General features: G+C 42.6%; 1 protein-coding gene across 4 annotated transcripts in view; it reads right to left on the bottom strand.

The window, feature by feature from the left end:
• Positions 1 to 22,376, bottom strand: part of OGDH (oxoglutarate dehydrogenase) — a 58,819-nt gene that overhangs the window by 14,207 nt on the left and 22,236 nt on the right. For 2 of the 4 annotated variants that reach the window (XM_081889545.1, XM_081889544.1), the window contains exons 5-12: positions 15,041 to 15,085; positions 10,478 to 10,593; positions 6,592 to 6,746; positions 4,853 to 4,999; positions 4,181 to 4,271; positions 2,729 to 2,908; positions 2,375 to 2,503; positions 198 to 377 (exon numbers count right to left, since the gene is read on the bottom strand). In XM_081889545.1, the coding sequence (XP_081745671.1) occupies positions 198 to 377; positions 2,375 to 2,503; positions 2,729 to 2,908; positions 4,181 to 4,271; positions 4,853 to 4,999; positions 6,592 to 6,746; positions 10,478 to 10,593; positions 15,041 to 15,085 (1,043 nt within the window). The remainder of the gene's footprint in view (positions 1 to 197; positions 378 to 2,374; positions 2,504 to 2,728; positions 2,909 to 4,180; positions 4,272 to 4,852; positions 5,000 to 6,591; positions 6,747 to 10,477; positions 10,594 to 15,040; positions 15,086 to 22,376) is intronic. The other 2 variants (XM_081889547.1, XM_081889546.1) reach the window with 1 other exon arrangement.

Below are 22,376 nucleotides of genomic sequence, written 5' to 3'. Positions count from 1 at the left end.
ATGACATTTTAGCAAGTTTCAGTGTAATCTAAATACCGGCTTACTTGAATGAAAAAGGGAAATGTTAATGACACAAACAAAGGCTTATGGGTTTAAGTTTTAGCATGTTTACTACAATATATTTATGTTTCCTCTCAAACATATTATCATACCCGCAGATCACACAGGTATCCCCCAAAACAGGAGGCAGCACTTACCAGATCCACCACTACATCTTTGTGGAAAGTACTCCGCCATTCAGCTGCCACATTGCATACATACACCACAGCCTCTGGGTCATCAGCATTGACATGAAAAATGGGTGCATTAACCACCCGGGCCACATCTGTTGGGTATGGAGAAGAACGAGCCATTCGAGGGTCTGTAGTGAATCCAATCTGCAGAAGATAATAGAAGCAGTTTAAGTAATCGTGAAGAGTGCTTTATAGGTGGGGGGTTTTTACTGTTGATTTGTCAACTGTTTTATATAATTTGTTGCAACTGTGATGTTCTACTACATTATTTATTGTATGTAAGCCACTTTTTTACTCCTGCGAGTGAAAAGTGGCATATAAATAAAATTTGCACACCATGGGTTTTTTTTTCATTCTTGGGCGCCACCCCCTCCTTCAAAAAGTTGTAATCAGCATTTGTTTTCTTTGCGTAAAATGAAGGCTACTTCAAGCAAATCTGTAAGGGTCTGGCAGAACACTGAGAAACTGGGGGGGATCTGGAGTGGCAGATGAAAATGTGTGAATATGTTGAGTTGGCGAAAATGACTAATAAGATTAGATACCAAAAAGTAACAAAGTTTGAAGAGGAGTGGAGTAAATTTGTTGTGTATACAGTGGTGCCTCGCAAGACGAAAATAATTCGTTCCACGAGTCTTTTCGTCTTGCGATGTCTTTCGTCTTGCGAAGCACAGTCCGTCGCAACTGCGCCTCTTCAAGCGGCTTTAGGAAAAAAGCGAACAAACTCGCAAGACGTTTTCGTCTTGCGAAGCAAGCCCATAGGGAAATCCGTCTTGCGAAGAGATGCAAAAACCGAAAAACCCTTTCATCTTGCATGTTTTTCGTTTTGCGAGGCATTCGTCTTGCGGGGCACCACTGTATACGGAATAATTGTAGAAGCTTAAAAACTGTTGCAGGGTTAACTTAAATATTGTGATGTGGATGGAGTGTAAATAAGAATCTGTAAGAGTGGATGTTAATTTGTAAAAGCCGAAGCAGGGAAGGAAGGAAGTCCGAGCGCGACAAAGCGCAGGGTAAATAAGAAAACACTAAGATGCTGGATGTAAGTGTTTATGTTTTATTTGACTCTGTTTTTGGAAATTTGACTTAATTTTTTATTTGACTTTGTTTTTGAAAATTTAATAAAAAGTATTTTAAAAAAAACACAACTGGGGGGGATCTCAGTTGTTGAAGATAACTGTGGGAGGAGCATCTTAGATAGTAGCCCCTCCATTTTTCATGCCTACTGTCTAGCTTCTCATGGCTGATAACTGTTGAATTCCTATTGTGTCTCTATTCAGTAAAGGCTTCCCTCCCCTCAAAACCCAAACTGGTCAGTGATGACCTTCCTCTTTAACAGTGGAACAAGATCATTTTACTGGAAGACCCTATCTACTAGCATGTTTTGGAATCATCAGCATTAAGATACCTTAGGAAGTCCAAGATGAAATCTAGTTCATTCTTATTTAAGTCACTCCTAGTTCTCTCGTCTAACCACTAAAAAAATGGTCTTCACTAGGCAAGGCTGAAGTACTGCTGTATTTGCTTCAATTTTTATATAATCTCAACTGTGCAATAATTTAGCTGCTTTTATTTTAAGGTTAATCATAAAGAAAGAAGCAGTGAATTCTTGCTGCTTAACAGAAAAGCTTAGCTATATCCTGGACTTCAATTTCAAATGTTCATTTGACAAATCTGAGGAAAGGAACAAGAGAAAAACCAACTAGTCTCTTTTTGAAGAGTTTTAGTTTTCAAAGAGTTTCCACAGGTGAGACAAAAGTAGATGCATTTCCACAAGACTGCCAGGAGCCCAGAAAGTCTTCAGTTCTGCCAAGATCCAGGAAAGCTAGCATGAATAAGAAGATGAGCCAAACCATTTTCTCAATGAATTAGCTCAATTATGAAAGCCAGTGCTTTGGTTGTGAACTGTTATAGCTCAGCCAGCAGCAATCCGTGAAGCAGGCATGGCCTTTTAATATGTTTTCCCATATATTTTGGAAGGAAGAGAAATCTGATTCAGTTTCAGTACATAACAGCATCACCCAGCTTCTACTAAAAATGCACACAACCAAATTCAAAAGATCACACTGGTACTCTTCTTGGTAGATTTTGAAGTGGAAAAAAGAGTTAGGGAAGCTGACATTATAATGAAATCCATATTTTACCTGGTTGTTCACTACCACGTGAACAGTCCCATGTGTGGTATAGGAAGGCAGGTCACTCAGGTGGAAAGTCTCATAAACTATACCTTGCCCAGCAAAGGCAGCATCTCCATGCAAAAGAATAGACATCACCTTTGAGAACCAAAACACAAACAAAAGGCTTGTCAATAATCTTGAAGCAGTAAGTGCCCAGAACTGAATGCAGACTGTAGTGATGCTCTTTGAGGAGACATAACTGGCTAGAGAATGAAGCAGGTACAATAAGCAGTGTTTGATAGCTGTAACTATTTGGCCACCAAATCAAAGTTTTTCCATTTTGTCCACCCATACACGTACAACTGAAAAGGACCAACTTACTTTCTTCCCTTCGGTGTCCCCACAATAAAACTGTTCTGCCTTTGTCTTGCCCTGAACTACAGGATTAGAAGCCTCCAAGTGAGATGGATTTGCAACCAGTGAAAGGGTGATGGTTCGGTCAGTGACACGATTAATCCTCCGATGGTACATTCCCAAATGATACTTTACATCCCCTGAGCCCTGAGGAGAGAGAGAGAGAGAGAGAGAGTTAAAACAGATTAAGTAGCCTGGGCCTTTGATGCTGTCAGTTTTCAGAGCCTCATGTTTGGTTGCAAAATGTTTGTGGTTTGAGTTCTTTAGGAGGGAGTGAACTGGAAGTTCAAGGTGCATGGAGTGCTCATTCAGAGCTCTCATAGAGACAGCCAGAACTCAAACACAGAACAGGGAATGAATGGTGCTGATTAGAGACTTTTTTTCTTTCTTTCTTCACCTCTGTTCAAATTGATGAGCTTTTGCAACTATCAAGAAGGAATCTATCCAGAATGAGATCTCAGCACTATTACCTTATATGCAGATACCTGTACGAGTGGCTGCTAGGAATCAATAATCATGTACCATGGTTACATTTGGTATTATCCTAGGTTATCTGAAAAGTGCTTGGTATCTCACAAGGCTCACTTTAATAAAGCCACCACTGCTCAGAACAAGGCAGCAGTAGTACTACTGGATCATAACCTGTATTATCTACTCTGGAAGCTCAAGTTCTATGAAAGGCCAGGTTCGGAGAACTGAAAAATTCATTAATGACATTTAGTCACAACGGAAATGACATTCTGTGCTGTGTAAAAAAGTTGCATATAACTTCAACACTGTAGAAAAGCTGTTCAGCTTAGTAGCCAAGCTGGCCTCACTGAATAAGTGACAAAAATACTGGAAGGCAAGCTTTTAAAATCCCACATATCTCAGAGGACTCAGCTACATTCCAGCGATTACCGTATTTTTTGCTCTATAAGACTCACTTTTTCGCTCCTAAAAAGGGGAAATGTGTGTGCATCTTATGGAGCAAATGCAGGCTGTGCAGCTATCTCAGAAGCCAGAACAGTGAGAGGGATCGCTGCTTTCGCTGCGCAGTGACCCCTCTTGCTGTTCTGGCTTCTGGGATTCAGAATATTTTTTTCTTGTTTTCCTCCTCCAAAAACTAGGTGCGTCTTATGGTCTGGTGCGTCTTATGGAGTGAAAAATACGGTATATTGTTATAACTGTGTTATAAACATGCAACACCAGATGGTGCTGTAGAGTTTGGTCCTTCAGCAATGTGATTTTCCATTATGAGATTTAGAACATGTTTTCCTGTAACGCTTTTTTATGTGTCTAGATCCATCCTAAGAGGATGTTTGGAGGGGGAAACGGGTACAGTGCTGTTGCTTCTACTTTCAAAGCTAACTAATCATTATCTCCCCGTGGAGTGAAGTAGGAGGAGACAATTCAAACACAAATTAAGGAGTAACTCACCTCATCGGCAGCTTCCAGCTTAGAATCAAATTGGCAGAATATCTGCTCCAACTCCTTCCTGATAACGTTGGCAAGCACATTCAGACGCCCTCTGGAAAACCAAAACCACATTTAGCAAGTAACTGTGCAGACTTGTCTTGGAAACAAGATTCTTTGACTCATTCTGACACACCTTCCCTTAAAGTAAAAAAAAAGATTATAACATTTCTTGTTTATAAAAACATCTACCACTACTAGTTACAGTTCATGTGACACTTTTATTTATTCATTCATTGTTAAAGTCATATCTCACTTTTCCTACAGGGACCTCAAAGGGACACACAAGCTTCAATCCCTCCCTGTTCCATCTTCACAACAACCCTGTGAGGTGATGATCAGCCCTAGGCTACCCTGTGAGTTTCATGGCTGAGGACTGCAATACACTTCACAAGTTCTGTGTCTGTCTTCACAACATGTCTGTCAGATATAAAAATACCAGTCATTTTAAAAGTGGGACACCGAGCTGAGAGAAGAAAGACTTGCCCAACATATAAATAAAATTAAATAAGGCCATGGCAGAGATGAGGTATCAGTTCAGGCCTCTCAAATTAAAGAACAACTTGCTAGCCAGTGTTTCTTCAGCACTCTTAGAACTCTCTTCCGATAATCAGCTTACTGTAAGAATGAAGTTACCTATGAGGCATCCCCATGATGACATAATCCACTCCTTTTTGGCTAGACTTGTCAATTATTGTCTTTAAGGCGGGGATCAGCACCTCACAGCCTTCCAAACCAAATCGCTTCTCAGATGACCATTTCCTATGCAGGAACTCTTCAAATCTGGAAAACAGAAGATATACGTCATTTGTCCGACAAGAATTGCCACACAACCAACTAGAATGACTCAAAAGCTCCAAGAAGGAAGTGATTCTGAAAGGAATTTATCTCTGCACCATGACCCACTTGCTCTGCATGGGATGTTCTGGCAGTTAACCCTTCCCACTGTTTTCCCTCACAAGCTGGACATCAGAGACAACAGAGGTGAAAGATGCATGTGGAGAACCTTCCTATAACACCCTCCTCCTCCTCAATCTAAAGCATTGCGGATGTGGACACAAACAGGAGTTGGAACATCGGTAGTAGTTAATGGCTGAAGAACTTCAATTGCATTAAACTTACAGGCATAATAAGCATTACTCAAGAGCTGTAGAGGAAATAGCAACATAATGAGTTGCATTATTCAAAAGAAAGGGAAGAGTTAAAACCCAGTGCTAAATCATGGTCATATCTTTCCAGATCTCTCAAATCTCTTGTTGTGTCACTCAGAAACAGGAGGTGGCAGGGGGGCGGGAAGATGAAGGGGAAATGATAAAGATTCAGGAGAATAGTTTTGCAAGTCATCTCTAGAGAGATAGCAGAAGAAGTCATGCAACTAGATTATGGCATACATACACATTACTATTATTTATTAAATTTGTATACTGCCCTATACTTGTAGATCTCAGGATGGTTCACAACATGTGTGATCTGAGGTTAGATACAATTATTCTCAATGTAAAACTAGGTCAAAGATGTGAGTAAGCAGAGAAAAGTGAGAAGAGCCAACACGCAAGGTCTTTCCTAAATGAAGAGCAGACTTTTCCCTTCATGCCATACTAATGATGGCCTACATTCAGTGCCATTAGCACAAAAAAATACATCCTGTATTACTGCGGTAGGATGGAGAGGATAACACCACTCCTGACTGCAGCTTTAGCTGGGAAAATATAGTCAAGGAACATGTACATGCCAGAGAGAAAGCTTAGTTTAAAAAACAAAAACCTCACTTAAATGCATTGGAGGAGATGATAAATCCTCTCTGCTCCTCTCCTTGGGAGTCCTCTGGGCAACCTCTGCCCCCCACCCCAATGAATGGTGTCTCCTCACACTGCCCCACAGGGCCCTGGGGCTTGTCTGTCCATTCCCACCAGCAAGGGATGGCAGACTGGCTGGCTGGGCTCCCTCACCCACATGCCTGCTTACCCACTTGCTTGTCACCTCAGCTCCTGGCAACCAGCACACCCCCTGACCAGCCCCAGAGGCACCATTCGCCTGCGGAGCTTGTAGCCAGGGCTGCTGCAACAAACAGCTGTGCAAGCCTTGGGGAGGCAGAGATGCAAGAGGGCATCAGAGGAAGGAGGAAAGGAAAGAGGGACAGAGGCCAGTGTTGACCCACGGCACCCCTGACCATCATTCAAGGCACCTCAGGGTACCACAGCACACTGGTTGAAAAACACTGGGTTAGAACCATATGTGTGCATCTCAGTTTGTTGAGAATGTCAATCAACTCTTGAACCATTTGGTCCTTGTGGGCTGTGAATCTATGCTTGTAGGCCGCTTGTCCACTGCCATGAAACTTGAACCCTGAGGGGAAGTTAAAGAAATGCAAGTACCTGGTCGACCGGACTAGTCTAGCCAGCAGGGTGCGCTTCTCCTCGTTAGTGAACTGCATGACACCAGGAGTTTCAAATTTCTGCCTTATCCATTGGCACTGCTCCAGATCATTAATGAACATGAACTCTACACCAATGTGTTGGCAATAGGCCATCTATTAAACACAAAAAAGGATCAACACAAAATAAAGCAAGAGAGTTGACCATCTCACAGCACAAATTAAATAAGTACTTTTTGAACAACTATATATCATCAAATAATTATGTTTTATTTATTTATCCTTCTTTTCTTCTAAAGAACTTGGGGCAGTGCATAATGGGTAATTCCATTTTACCATCATAACCATTCAGTAAGATACACTACGCCAAGGGAGAGGCAGAAGGCTGTCCAGTGATGCTTCATAGATGACCTAGGATCTGAGCTGAGGTCTTGACAATCCAAATCTTATACAGTGGTGCCTCGCAAGACGAAATTAATCCGTTCCGTGAGGCTCTTCGTATAGCGGTTTTTTCGTCTTGCGAAGCAAGCCCATTGACAGCTTAGCGGATTAGCGCTACAGCTGTCAAGCGGCTTCCAGCGATCAGCTGTTAAGCGGCTTATCAGCGGAACAGCTGATAAGCGGCTTAGCGGCTTAAGAAAAGGGCGGAAAAAGCGGAAAAAACCCGCGGGGGGGGTGCAAGATTTTTTTCGTCTTGCGAAGCAACCCCATAGGGGAATTCGTTTTACGAAGCGCCTCCAAAACGGAAAACCCTTTCATCTAGCGGGTTTTTCGTCTTGCGAGGCGTTCGTCTTGCGGGGCACCACTGTATACTGCACCACACCGGCTCTGGAACTTGCCCGTTTCATTAATTTGAATAAGATATACTTTCCTGAAACAGTCACAATCAGGCACATGAAGACTGTGCAGTTTCATTCAAATCTGGGACTGGAAAAACAGAAGTTGAACATCTAAGGTCTTCAAATAAGCTAGTATTTTTCAAAACTTGGAAACTTATCAAGGGCTCCTCAATAAGATGATTAATAATGGCAGACAAACTTCCTTGAAAACAATAGCTTGATTACCACTAATAATTTGTCTTTGAAATGTGTAGCTGCAGGGGAATGTAGTTTACATTCACATGCAGCAGCAGTAAGACAAAAGAGGGCTGGCCAGTAACCTATGTACCTTAAAATGTGCCCCAGAATGCTTTGCAATGCACAGATGAAGTGCTAAAATGTTCCCTGAAGGTAGATGTTTGAAACTCAGAAATGTAAGACATAACATAAGTAACTGTACTAGCTACTTTCTGAATTGGTTATGTTCAAATTTTAATACCAATGAAGGGAACTGGCAGGAGATGCAAGCAGAAGAGCAAAGGAATGTCTGGCAAGTGTTAGCAAGACTGACCTTTGCACAGCCTTGTTGGAAATTATTTTTAGGCATAGTCATGACACAGAACTAATGTAGGCAGAGGACACCAAGGTTGCATTTTCTTCACTAGGAAGTGGTGTTGCCTTATGAAGTATGTAAATTATAACCTGCTTACAGAGTGGAAAGATAACTCTGAAACCCAGAATAAAAGGAGATACATTTTGAGAAGTTAAGATGGACAAGAAAAGCCACTGCGGGTGAGGAAGCTGAGTGGTTGCCTTTATTCTGCACAACACAGTTACAGAAGACAGAGAGAGGAAAGGAGTGCTCCTGTCCTTGAAGTTTTTCTTCTCCCTCCCATCTCTTCCCCTTTCAAGAGTCAGCAGCAGCTGTACGTTTGCTGTGCTGAGCAAGAGGCACCCACACTGGCTAGGAAAAAAAAATCTGTATGACTGCCAGAAAACAGGCGTAAGAAATGCTCTTCCATCAAAAATGACCATTAAAATTTTAAGCTTTCATATGTTCATAGTTTACAGAGCACAGTAGTTTTTGTAATTGCAACATCCAGAAAGATTGGTGCTCTCACATTTTCCCCATTGGATAACCACATTTTATCTTCTATTTCACTGCCTTTTTGAAGCTGCCAGAGCACCAGAGTTAAATACCTTATCCCTCTGCAGTATATTACCCTAATATAGTTTCTCTGGGGACAGGTTATTTCTCACAGTGTCTTATCTGCCCAAATCCTCACACACAATGCTAACATCTCTAAGGAGAATTCAAACAGACTTTTAAAATGTACTTTACATTTCAGACTACAGTGTAGAATGGTATCAGCATGTAAAGTTGCACATGGGCTTCCACAATATTCCAACAAGAGGCAGCTCCCGCTGAAGATTCCTCTTGCAATTTCCAGAAGCAGCACATCGGTAACAGAAACACAACAGGCAGCTATTTCACCACCTATGAAGGGGTCCACCGCAAATTGCCTACAGGACCAGCTTGCCATCCTTCATGCAAACACTCGCTTCTTCACTCGTAATGGCCAATGGCAGCATTTCTGCTTTGCAAGGGGTTGGACCAGATGGTCCTCTGGGTCCCTTCTGACTCTACAATTCTAGGATTCTATTATTGCTTCTAATGATAGTAGTACTGCTTTTGGACATTGCAAAGGAAAAAAATTGTTTTGAGAACTCACGTTTACCAGCTGCCACTAGGGAGTAGTACAGATCAGAACCGGTGTTAAGGCAGAAGATTCAAACAGTAGGTTTGTTTGTTTAATTATTTCATTTATATCTCACCTCTCTTCCAGGGAGTTCAATGTGGCGTAATGGTACTTCCCCTCTCTATTCCTGCCCGCCTCAAAAGCAACCGTATGAGGTCGCTAAGGCCAAGACTGTGACTGGCCCAACATCAATCAGTGAGCTTCATGGCTGAGCAGGGATTTGAACCTTGGTCTTCCATGACCTTGTCCAATAATCTAATCATTACCCCACAGTGGCTCTCTTTCCAACACAAAGTTAATACCAACTGGAAATGTAGGTGTGATGTGACTTGGGAAATAAGGTGTTTATTTTGTTTATTTTGTCACACAAGTGTGTAATGGGATACTTTTTCTGGCATGGAATCATAGAGTTGTAGAGTTGGAAGGGATCACGAGAGTCATCTAGTCCAACTCTCTGCAATGCAGGAATCTTTTGCCCAGTGTGAAGATTAGCTTCTGGACTACAATGTCACTGTTAAAATATTCCGTTCCACCTTAAGGGACAGGCATGACTGTTGTGTGTCACATGCCTGTTTACACCCCAGCACAGCTTGCTGGGAACTTCCATTCGTGTATAGCTTTCACTTTCAGCTGCTTGCTTTGGACATGAAGGGGAGAAGACATGTTTTCATTTTATCCTGATGTATGCTGAATAAACTGCTTGTAAATATGCTCAACACAGCCTCTCCATGCCACTTCTGTTGCGCAGCATTTTACTCTGCTGAGTGTGCGTGCCCAGCTTCTGAAGGCTTCTGAAGCTAGGGTCGCAGTTTCATGCTGATCCAAGGACTGGAGATCGCCTGGCACACCGGCTGGTGGGCTCGGGCCGGCTGGGGGCCTGTCAATTGCCCCCGATTCCTTGGCTGCATCCCGACAGTTAGAACCATGTTAAAAAGCAGACCGACCAACCGTAACTATCGCAGAGGGAAATTATTTGGGATAAATTGCTTTGTTTCTGATTAGAGCGCTGTTTGGACATCACTCCACCTTGCAAACTCTATGCACAGTGAGTTGGGGAGTTGATCTCTGGCTAATTTTTTACCCACTCTCAGCATGTAGAAGAGGAAGTGAAGATTGTGTGCTGAATTCAGCATGGCTTGGTGGGGAGCAGTGCTTTTATAGCTTATGAAAGGAACAGAGGAAAGACACAATTCTAAAGCCTGTACCATGCCTTGTTATGCATACACTGGGGTAGGGAGGGAAGAAAAGTGACAACATCCAAACAGTGCTGACTCTCCAAGGCTCCTGCAATCCTGTGCAGGTCTCTTACCTCTAAACGGCGGATGATTTCCCGAAGAGGGAGAGCAGATTCTTTTCCTCCAATGAAAGTGGTAGTGGGCAAGTGAAAAACCTTGTCGAGGTCCGATTCGTCCAGCCCATAAAACCCTGCAGAATTTTCATGGGTAGGAGAAGGCAAAAAAGGAGTGGGAAGAGGCGTTCAATGCAGACAGCCGCAGCACAGGAACCAGGTTTTGGTGAAGGAGGGGAGGGACAAGAAAGCAGCACAAAATAAGCATGAAGGAGGTTTGTATGAACAAAAAAAGAGGTGGCAATTAAAATGATGAACAGGTAAGCAAGAACAAAAAAGGTTACCGTAAAAGGCACGGAGGGTGTAAACACAGGTAATATACTTGCCGTTAAAATTGGTAATTAAATCCAGGGGAGGAATCAATAAGAATTTTAGACCCACATTCACACATTTTTTTGGATGTTAAAGACAAAAAAAAGTATTGCAAAAATACATTGTCACCACATTTCACCACATATTTAAAATTAAAAGTAAAATGAAGCAGGAAATAAAAGAGTTAAAGGCCCAGCTCCCAGAACCAAAAAGTAGAAAAGCAGCATGATTATGTATCAGTTTTAGGGTTCTGTGTAGGACTCTCCTGAATAGCTCACTCCATGGGAACAAAGATTTGAGAATGAACTGGACTCTGCAAACAACGCTTTTCACAGGCCTCACAAAGGTTTTGCTTCCACCAAATCTCAAAATTCTCTCTCAGCAATACATTTAAGCATCCACTATTCACGTTTACTGTGCAGGAGCACAGACCAGAAGTATCCTATTATTACCAATATTAAAATACTTCAGCATCAGTTGCTGGAATAATTAAGGAGTGTTTAGCTGAAGATCATACAACTGAGAGCCAGAAAGTTGTCTATAAAAAGATACGCCAACTAATCCAAGTGGAGATTTTGAACAGCAACATGACAGCATTTTCGACATTAAAGAAAAACTCCTTAATGATGATCAACTTACTATCTAGTGAGAAACTATTCTGGGAGGAGTTTTGTAACAGAAAGCATTTCAGCTTGCCAGACAGAACAATTCTGCCTCTCCTCCCCAGGCACGCTGTTCCAAGGGGTTCTCTTAATACTCCCCCCCCAAGCCCTTTTCAGGGGACACAAGGGGAGGGCAGGGGGAAAGCCCCGTAGAGCAAGCAGAAGTTCTGGCACAGGGCTTCCACTGATGGGACTCATTAGCTCAATCCAGCCCTTTATGTTTTTTGAAATTTCTATTCCGCCTTTGACCTTAAAGTAAGCACTACATGCAACTAACCAAAAACAGTTAAACACAAACTGAAACAGAGGAACCATCTTAAACCTAAGACAAAAGCTCACAGACCAGCAAAATCATCATGAAGCCAAGGGGAGACAAAAGCCAAACAAAGGACAGACTAATGTCCTGTCTAAAATGCTGCAAGATGATGGCATAAGGCCACTGGCAACAGGCATGGATGGTTTTCTCGGAGCAGGGAGTTCCCCGTAACCAAGGCCCTCTTTCCTGTTACCACCAGCAAGATTTCAGACGGCGGCAAGACACAAGAAAGGGCTTCTACAGCTGATCTAAAGGGCTCAAAGAAAAGACTGTACATGTTACGTCATTTTTCTTCCTGTATCAGGCCGATTGCAAAGCAATCAATTCCCACCAGACGTTTCTGCTTCATCTGTCAGTAGAAGATTACATAGACTTGGAAGCAGACTGGTAGGCAGAGCTACAATGCTGCTTGATAAAGGGTTGCTACTGAACATTTTAATGATATGCCAAATTCTCACTCCTTGCTGCCATGTTTAGTCCTCTGTATCCCATGCTGCTCTCCCACCAGGGGGGCAAGGAAACAAAATGGGGCAAGTCTGACTAAACTAGGGGTTGGGTCGGGAATTGCTTCTGGCATTTCCTTATCTTCCTCATCTCCTGCAAATAAACTTTGACGGGTGGGTGGTCCACCTGACTTCATAATGGCAAGAGGTGACTGACACTTGTCAAAGCCTGAAGATCACTGTAACAGGTAATTGACTGATTGTTGGTTACAGGGAACCCCTCTGAAGTATCTGCAGAGGGCAAAATGCTCCTATCATTGGAACATTTCCTCCTTTGTAGAGAAAGCCGTTTATATTCAAAGCACGTCCTTCAGTGCTTTGAATATAAATTGCTCCCCTGGGAAAAGAAAAACAAAAAAAACAACACACCAAGTTTTTAAATTGAGCATTTTTTCATCTCTTCTGAGAAAGCAGTGAAGGAAGTGCTTTGAATCCGAGCTACTTCCTCCAGCTTCCTGGGCCAATCCCAGTGAACTGTTGGGACTTTGGCTGCGCAGGTACTCTTCAAGTACCACCAGCTGACTGTTGTTGCTTGGAAAGGGAGCTCTGCACTGTACTTTAGGGCTCCAGTGATCAGCTGACCGCCAGGGCTTCAAAGTGCCTTGCAAATAACTGCACCCAGTGCTGATCAGCTGGGTTCTCCACCCCTTTTTTTGGTCCAGCTTTACTTGCCCCGTACTAGACACCATTTATGATTGGAGGTATGATGCCTTCACATAGGCAATAAAGAAGGGCCAATGGAATGCCTGTTATCTTCATTATGCCTGGCGGACCAAATGGGGAGGCATGGTGGGCCTAATTAGGTTCACTGTCAAGAGATCGTCCCCCCCAACTCCAGCTGAAACACGATACAGAGGTCAGGGAGTACTTGAAATTTTGCTTTCATATTGATGGCAACCTGAATCAAGTGTAGTTCTGTCCTCAGGAGGAAGATTTGGGTAATTCCCATACCTTATTGTTGTTGTTTGTTTTGTCGTGTCCGGCTCTTCATGACCCCATGGACCAGAGCACTCCTGTCTTCCACTGACTCCTGCAGTTTGGTCATACCTTATTACCCAGGTCTAATGCCTGTGTTTGGCACTTGCTGGTTTTTAAAAATCTACATTGTTGGTTCACATAATAAGCTCTTTCGTAAAAGGGGTGGGTGGGAATTGCATGGGGAAACCAAATATTGTTCTTGTGTCAGAACATATTGTGCTAGCTGCTTTCTGGGTCTCCCTTTTGCTTTGTTGTAAAAACCGAAGCATTTTTTTAAATTGTGAAAGTTTCCATTAAGGGAAGATCTCAGAGTGACTTTAAATTCATCTGAGTGAGGTGATAGTTACATTAGTCCCGCTCGTTAGAAGTAATTCTCATCTGTTTGGAAATTCAGTGCATAGACCTGTTAATATTATGTATCAAGAGGTATGAGAGAGATGCTTTTTTCTAATTCACCCATTAGAAAAAAGCATCTATCAAGTAATTTTTAATGCTTATTATTATTAGTAGAAATATGACATGAACACCCCCTCAGCCTGAAGGACAGCACTTTGCTACCCTGGATGCAGAATCAGGTTAGGGTAAGGCAAGTCATTCTGTTACTCACCACTGCATCTCCCATCCCAGAAGAGATGCTGAAGTAGGGAGAATGTGATTAGCAGGGATTTTAAAGTTACAAATGCTGAGAGAGAGAGAGAAAGGACCGAGGGTATACTATCCACAAAAGGGCTGCTGCAGGAGCAAACCAGCCTTTGCTTTTTTATTTAACTCCATAAATTTCTGATGGTTGGAAAGACTGTGGGAGTATGACCAGGGTTTTTATCTTTTGTTTTGTTTTTAAAAAACACCCATTTAGTTGGCTATAGTCATAACTTTTTAAAGTTGTCTTCTGTTTAGGGACATTAGATCCCAATAAGTGAGATAGCCATTTGTTTATCTGCAGAGATTTTACAGAGACAAATCCAAACCAAGGCCAACAGTAGGTTTGATTTAGGAGAAGAATACAGTATCATGTGACAACAGGAAAGCTAAATATTCATTCTTGTGCATGCAGCAAGGAAGCATTTTCTTAATATGCTTTACTTCTTGTCACCTATATGCATTGCAACATACCAGCCTGCCAGAAAGAAGCCCAGATTAGCTGTGAAACGGAAAGCACCACACATAGTGTGGGATTAATCTCTCTTTAGAAATATTTTGCTCTGTTCAACTGGATAAAAAAACAGTAACTTGGAAATTATGATTAAGCATTGGACACTGAAGTATCCAACTCACAGCAGAAGACTACCATGAGATGGGAATCTCTTAGCAAGATAGAAAAATAACCAAGCCTGGCTATTTAGATGCCTGAATGTCACTGCCAGAAGTTTGGCACCTACATAAATGTAACATTTACTTTTGTGCACCAAATAATATTAAATCACACAAGTCAGGTTAAGTATCAAAGGCACTTGACTAAGTGCTCTAATGAACACGTGACAACAATTAAGACAGTACTCAACACAACAAACAATGGCAAACAAACAGTAGGAAAAAATGGCTACCACTCAATTAAATAAAGAGGTATGTAATTTGGGAGGAAGATGATGATGAAGCACTTTGGTCACATACATTCCAAACCACTCTGAGAAGAAAACAAACACTGTTTGACATGGGGGCAAGCTGCAACTTTACCTAAACTATACATGCTCAGAGTCAACTATTCAGAGAGTCCTAATCTCCAGAAGGGGTTAGACGCTCATTATTTGCATACCTCCTACTGTTAGCACTCTCAGCCGCTCCTTGAATACTGCAAGATCTGGGAGAAGGGGGTAAAGTGGGATGCAGAAAGGAGAAGACAGAGAGACCCAGTCAAAGTTAGTTTTTTAAAAACCCCGAAGAACCGCGGAAGTAGCAATATACAGAGAAAGTCAACGTTTTAAACAGTACTCACAAGCACACCGTCAACACCACCATAGGAAAGGAGGTTAGAATGAAGGATGACTGCAATACTACAGGGGGGGAATCCTTGAATGAATCTTTCAGAGCCAGCCATATAAACCATACAGAGAAAAAGAGGTGTGAAAGTTACCCGATACACAGCAGTTAAGCTACATGGTTTGAGATCTCCTCATTGTTTCCTTATGTAAAATGTGCAAGTGCGCGGGGGGGGGGGAGTTCAGAGCATCAACCGTGGAACAAGCGGTCTTTAGAGCAGGAGCCTAGTTTAAAAAGTACAAATGAATAAACGAAAGCCTTCTTACAGAATCCCCTATCTGCTCCAGCTGAAGTAACCTCTTAGCACTTTCCTATCCCATTCCACCTCTGTGGAGCTCAAGGCAATGTACAAAGTGTTCACACAATTTATCCTCACTGACAACCCTGTGAGATAGATTAGACTGAAAGATGTCAAAGCCTAATGAGTTTCACAGCTGAGACTGTGTATCCTATGTTTTTTCCTCAACAAGCTAACTATTGACTACTCTGGCTCACCTGCTTTTCGGTTTGTCAAAGTCAGAACAACTGTCAATGGCTTTGCTTTAAAGTTTAAACCTAGCTTGGCTATCAACAGAGATTTCAAGGGCACCTCCTAATAAGGAACAATTTACTGGCAGGGTAATTTATTGGCAGGATTTTGCTAAACAGAAACTTATTGTGTACTACTGCAAGTCACTGCTGCTATGACTCATCCTTCTCAAATGGCCTCGACACCCAAAAGCTTCTTCTGGGAGGGAAAGCATCAAACCCTTTATCACAGGGAGCTGAGTAGGCACCTTCCTAAGCATGTTCATATGACCCTCTTGAGGTTCAGAGCTTCCACCACAGGATGATGATTAGCTTGGAATGTAACCATAAACAACTTTGTTCTCTGTATGCAGTTGTAAGCAGCTATAGCAAGATTCCTTTGTGCAACAGTATTTCAGTTGTGCTTCAGCCCCTGAACTAACGATCAGGTTGTGCTGATTGAATCATGAGTATGGTAGAGATGTTTGAGAAAGCTTTGAATATCAAGGGTAGATCATGCCATACGATGTGCTTAGCTCCATAAGAAGGCTGAGTGAATTGCACAAAGGCTTTGTTGACATATGTTTGTCTCGGGAGACAATGGAGTGTGCCCGAGGGGGTGAAGTCAAACTGCTGCCCAGGTGACAAGACCCCGCCCCATCAGCTTCAACGATGTATAAAGCAAAGCAATATATCTGGCACCAGCTTGGCTGCGGGAGTTGCTGTAAGGAGCCCACAAGGGGCCACCCAACCGTCCTAGGGACTCCACTCTGGATTTGTGTAGGGTTTACTCCTTAGGTTTTTCTTCTGAATATATCTAGCAAGGCAAAAGAGGTTTAGGATCAGAGTTTTCCTTCTCCTAGATGGGCTACCTTCCCAGGTTGACGAGCCCAACCTGCTCCTCACTTCTCTCTGAAGCACTTGCAGAAACTGCCTTCTTAAGCATTGGACTCACTTTTGGTCTCATCTGATCAATTCGCTGGATCCTGTATTCGCATGCAGGGCAAGTCCTAACTCACCAACAGTTTAAGACCCATCGTCTACCCTCACTCGGTTTAGCTGGCCAGTTGAAGTCGTTCCTAAGGCGTGGCCACTGTCACATGCTGACAGCTTCCTGGAGCCACAGATGAGAGCTGAGTACAAGTTGGGGCCAAAGGCGGACAAACTACCCCAGAGGTACCCAGTCATTTACAGACTGGCACATCCCCTACTCCTTCCCAAAAGCCATTAGTGTAGACAATGGCCAGTGTACTCACTCACATGTTGTCCTCAGATTCTCTCAAGTACCAGTCCACAGGGGAGGCTATATTCCTCTCAGGTTAGTTTGGAGGGAGGTAAAACAAATTTATGGGTTGCTGTCCCAAGGAACATCATGCCTTGTCCTGCAGCTTTCCAAATTAAATTAGCCATTAAATGAAGGAGAGGATCACATATATTGTAGAGTGACTCAGGTTCCTTTATAGGATCCCTGGAAAGATGGATCCAGAGCAGATATAACAAGGCAACTATTTTGAAGAGCAAAGGGCATAATGCTGTGAAAGATGTTATGGTTCATGATGTAGGAACAAGACAAAACCTGTCACCCATGCTCCATTGTCTGTCGCTGCTCCTTGCCGTTGTTAGAGTGGCACCTGATAAAATCTGAGGACAATTCATTGATGAGTTTATTGTCCCAGGTGTTAGTCTAGATTTTGGTTCATACCATGCCTCTATGCATGGTGCAAACTGTATTAGAGAAAGGAATGAATCGAATATGGCCTAACAAATGGAACAAATCAATTTAGTCTAGAACAGATGATGTCCAAGCGGCTGCCTTACATAACTTTCTCTAGGAAACTTTGGAAGTGACGAATTTCTAAAGAATGTTAAGTTGAAAATTTAACCATTCTACACAAGTATTTCCATTTCACATGGTAAATCCTACTGGAGGACTGCTTATGTTAGACCACAAGAGTTCAAAACATTCACTGAACTCAAATGTCACATAATCAACCACAGCATGCAAGGACTGGGAGTCTTCATGTTCTGTGCTGAGTATTTTGGGATTGGGTCCCAGGAGCAAATCAGTTAGAAACAGCTAATTTGTGTGGGTGGGCAAAAAGGGCACAGCACCATTCCCTGACTCAAGGGCAAGAATGGACTGACTCACAGAAGCAGAGAGCCTGCCCTTCCAAAGACCTCCTGAGACAATGTGGACTGAATATTCTGTTTCCAGCCATAGGTTTGTTGCTAGACCTTGAAGGCCTGCTAATAAAAACAAACAAACAACTAGCATGACATTTTCTGCTGAGTCAAAATACAGCAGAGGCTGCAGAAAAGGAAGGTGATGTGCCTACAGTCTCTGATTGGTTCTGTGTCTGTGTTTTACTGGCCTGAATGCAGCATAACCTATCTTGTAGAACAGCACTGTAGAGGAGTAAGATTTAAACAGCAACAATTCTATTTACATTTTATGGAGGAAGGAATGCTTGTTCTTCAAGGGTATACGGTTGTAATAATAATATCTGCACTGGATATTGGTGAGACACCAATTAAACAATTAATATAGTGCTGTGAAAGCAAGGAATAAAACAAGATAACGGGATATTTTGAATGAGAAAATGTAGTTCTGAATCTCCCTGTCTTAATTATAAAATACTTGTATCCAAGGAATAAAATGTCAAAATGTACAAAAAGGGGGAACAGTATTATAGCAACAACTGAAGTCATTCTGCTAGATCACTTAAAACGGGCATCCTCAAACTCAGCCCTCTAGATGTTTTTGGCCCACAACTCCCATGATCCATAGCTAGCAGGACCAGTGGTCAGGGAGGATGGGAATTGTAGTCTCAAAACATCTGGAGGACCAGGCCTGACACAGAGTTTGAGGAAGCCTGACTTAAAAGGTCAACATTTCCCCCCCCCCCTAAAATGTAAGCCACACTTCAATGGCTACTATCAACCACCTTCCACGTGACTCTCCCTAATTGGCATTTTCATATCTAGGAACATAGTGACTTTGTACTTGTTTGAATTCATGGTTTAAAAGGCAGGCACACACGCTCAGCAGCACAAGGCCAGTACTTATCTCTACAAATTGTACTTTAGGATTATTTGGGACCAAAAATAATCACAGAGTTTATTCCTATGTACAGCAAGCAGTTCAACATAACAAGATGAATACCTATACAAACCTCTTCCATAGAAGTTGATAAACTGCAAATGGGTATCACTTAGCTTTCAGCAGCAAATAATGCATTCAGCATAAAAACCACATTAGCACAGCGCTTCTACTATCAAAGGACAATAGTAACAAATTCATCCTTTCAGTGCTGCTAATCAGGAGAGAAGGGCTCTAGTAATGGCGGAACCTCTTCTCAGTAAGAATTTGGCCTCCCCCCCCCCCCAATACTAGCTAGATTTGAATTATCTTATCCTATTTTTATTTATTTCATGAAAATTATACACCACTTGATTATAACCCCCCCAAAGCTATACTGTATGTGTTGTGTGAAACTAATTAGTTTCAAAGGAAATACCCTCTTTTTCGCCCCATAGGACGCACTGGCCTATAGGACACACCTAGTTTTTTTGGGGGGAAATAAAGGGGAAAAAAATCCCCCCCCCCCGTGCTCTGCGCTAATCCCAAAGCTTGGGGCGTGCGGAGTTCAGCGCGCCCCAAGCTTCTGGGTGCCGGCAAGGTCTCCGCTAGCCTTGGGATAGCCGCGCGGCTCTCCCACGGCTTGCGGAGCGCTGCGCTAATCCCGAAGCTTGGGGCGTGCAGAGTTCAGCGCACCCCAAGCTTCTGGCTGCGGCAAGGTCTCCGCTAGCCGTGGGAAAGCCGCACGGCTCTCCCACGGCTAGCGGAGCGCTGTGCTAATCCTGAAGCTTGGGGCGTGCGGAGCTCAGTGCGCCCCAAGCTTCTGGGTGCCGGCAAGGTCTCTGCTAGCCCTGGGAGAGCTGGGTTTCCCACGACTAGCGGATAGCTTTCTGAAGCCTGGAGAGCGAGAGGGGTCGGTGCGCACCGACCCCCCTTGCTCTCCAGGCTTCAGCCAAAGCCTGCATTCGCACCATAGGACGCACACAGATTTCCCCTTCATTTTTGGAGGGGGAAAAGTGCGTCCTATAGGGCGAAAGATACGGTAGCAAGATATGTCTCTGAAAGCTTATTTTGCTGCTGGCTTATCTCCCAAGAGGCACAAGTTGTATTTACTTATAGTCCCCCATTCCTTGCCTGCAGTATGAATGGGGCATTGGTATGAAACATCTGGCTGCAGGAGTCCCTTTCTTACAAACAGATATTACTATAAGGGCTCCGCCCTGCCCTTGATACAGGCCAGGTTTGCATGCAAAGCTAAGCCATGGTTTATTAAACAATATTTAGTATGATAATCTTCAAACTGCCTAGCAGCTGAACTGTGGTATGTTAACTATCAACAAACTGTGATGTGAAGCCATGGCTTGTCGGTGGATTCCGAAAGCTTGACGTGTTATATCTATGACATGGCATATGTGTGGATCAGACATATATCTTTAGATATGGTTTGTTTGCTTACCCTGTTCGAGTTGCCTGCCAAGCAGCCTTTAAGAGCAGACCTGCTTGCCTTTATGTCTATAAGCACATTTATAAAGAAGCACTAAAAAGGAATTCAGTTTCCCAAAAAGGAAGTAGAGCTTGCAAAAACGAATAAACTATGTTGAGGTACAGTGTGTGCCAGCTGTTCCAATGCACATCCCAGAAAAACCAGCTGGTGTGTGACTGGTGCATAACTCACCAGATTGCTGCAAGTTTACTAATACAGGTAGCAGCTCCCCTGTGTCATGAACTATGCTCAGTAATAATTTCAAGAGCAAATTATCTTGAAGTTAACAAAACTGCTTTTTAACAAACTTTTTCTGAGCTACAGGTCTGTTGCAATAAGCACTCCGTAAAATCCTGTCAAGACACAGCACCCAATTGTAAGCCAGCCTATTGAGCTTAAAGCAATGCTTGAGAAAGCAGCTATATAGAGAGCAACCAACTGCTTACATGTGGAAAGTAAACATAACTCAGTGGTAGAATACATGCTTTGCACACAGAAGATCCTGGGTTCAATCCCTGGCACATCCACTTAAAAGGCTCAGGTAGAAGGTGATGGAAAAGGCTTCAGCCCTGACATCCTGGAGAGACACAGCCAGTCAAAGTAGACAATACTGGACTAGGCAGACAAATGGTTTGGTACAAGGTAGTTTCCTATGTATTCCAGAATTTGTTCAGGATCCTGAGGAAGAGAGGTGGTAAGCAGGGCTCTTCCATCAGCTCTGCTGAGATACCAGGCACATTTGGCTCTCCCTCAGTTTCACCTAACAGTACCCATTGCATCAGGCTACCTGAACTGCTTCCACCCATCTGGTTGTTGTATGAGCTGTAACTTTTAAGAACTAGTGCCTGAGCTTGCACACATTTGCCCATTTTGTAGTATGCCCATTTTGTTATAGTACAGAGTATACACAACTACGATAATTCCACACTAGACAGAAACTGATGCTGCTATATCAGTGTGAATACACTTTTGGCTACCATTGTTGTAAGGCAACATGAACCACTCTACACCTTACTTCTCAAACTGAGTTTGCAGTGTCCATTGCCACAGATAACTTGGCATGTAAGGTGGCACATATTTCTCAGAATACAACCTAGCTACTGTCTGAGAGCCCCATAAGACTGGATAAGATACTAAATATTAGTAGATTAAAAAATCATCACTTGTGAATATTTAATATCCCAGTTAACTTTATTTAATGTGAAACAGCTTTGATTTCACTCTCTGATCAGAAAAAGATTATCTAAAGAATTTCATACATACACTGTCTATGCAAGGTAGCAGAGTTATATACAGCTTTATTAAAATCTTAGGATTCACATATATGAACATGTATAAAACTGGTGGTGGTGTAACTCTACCCTTGTGAAGTATTAATGACAGACTTCAAGAGTAATAATGAATCCATTATCAAGCAGGGACATAAGTAAAATAGAGCCAGATTCTCTATGCTGCAGGGACCCACCTATGATTTCCCCCCTCAAAATGTCTATTCCATCTTAATTCATCACCACCACTGCACTGTAAAGGGGTGCTGCACTCCACTGTCCTGTATCTGACATACTTGCTGAAGATCATTTAATGTGTGTAATGTCAAAGGAGTACTGTAGAACACATTAGGGATCCCCTCCAAAGGCCTGAAAAGAACCCCTAGACTTCACAACCAACGTTCTTTGTATGAGTAATGGATCTTTAACATAAAGGGGGCAACAACATCAGAATGCCAACTGTAAGTTGAAGATGACAGCGTAGCCAAGTGGACTGAACATGAGTAGAACAGCATCCATTACAGTTTTGTTTTTTCTTCTCCTTTGGATACCTTCCATTTCACAAATATACATTCTATGAGCACATCAATCATGACCATCTCAAAACATTACATGCACAAATACTCTAATCACATGTCAGTCTTGAAAGGAGTTAGTGGTCATTATTATTGTTCTATTCTAAGTTAGAAGCATGCTACTTAAAAGCGCTTGCGGAGCCAGGTTGATTAACCTGTAGAAAGCACCAGCAATAAATAGAGCTCAGCCACCGTAACCT

This window comes from Podarcis melisellensis (genome assembly GCF_964234715.1).
Source record: "Podarcis melisellensis genome assembly, chromosome: 15".
NCBI classification, from domain to species: Eukaryota; Metazoa; Chordata; class Lepidosauria; order Squamata; family Lacertidae; genus Podarcis; species Podarcis melisellensis.
This window is presented reverse-complemented; position numbering and strand designations above follow the sequence as displayed.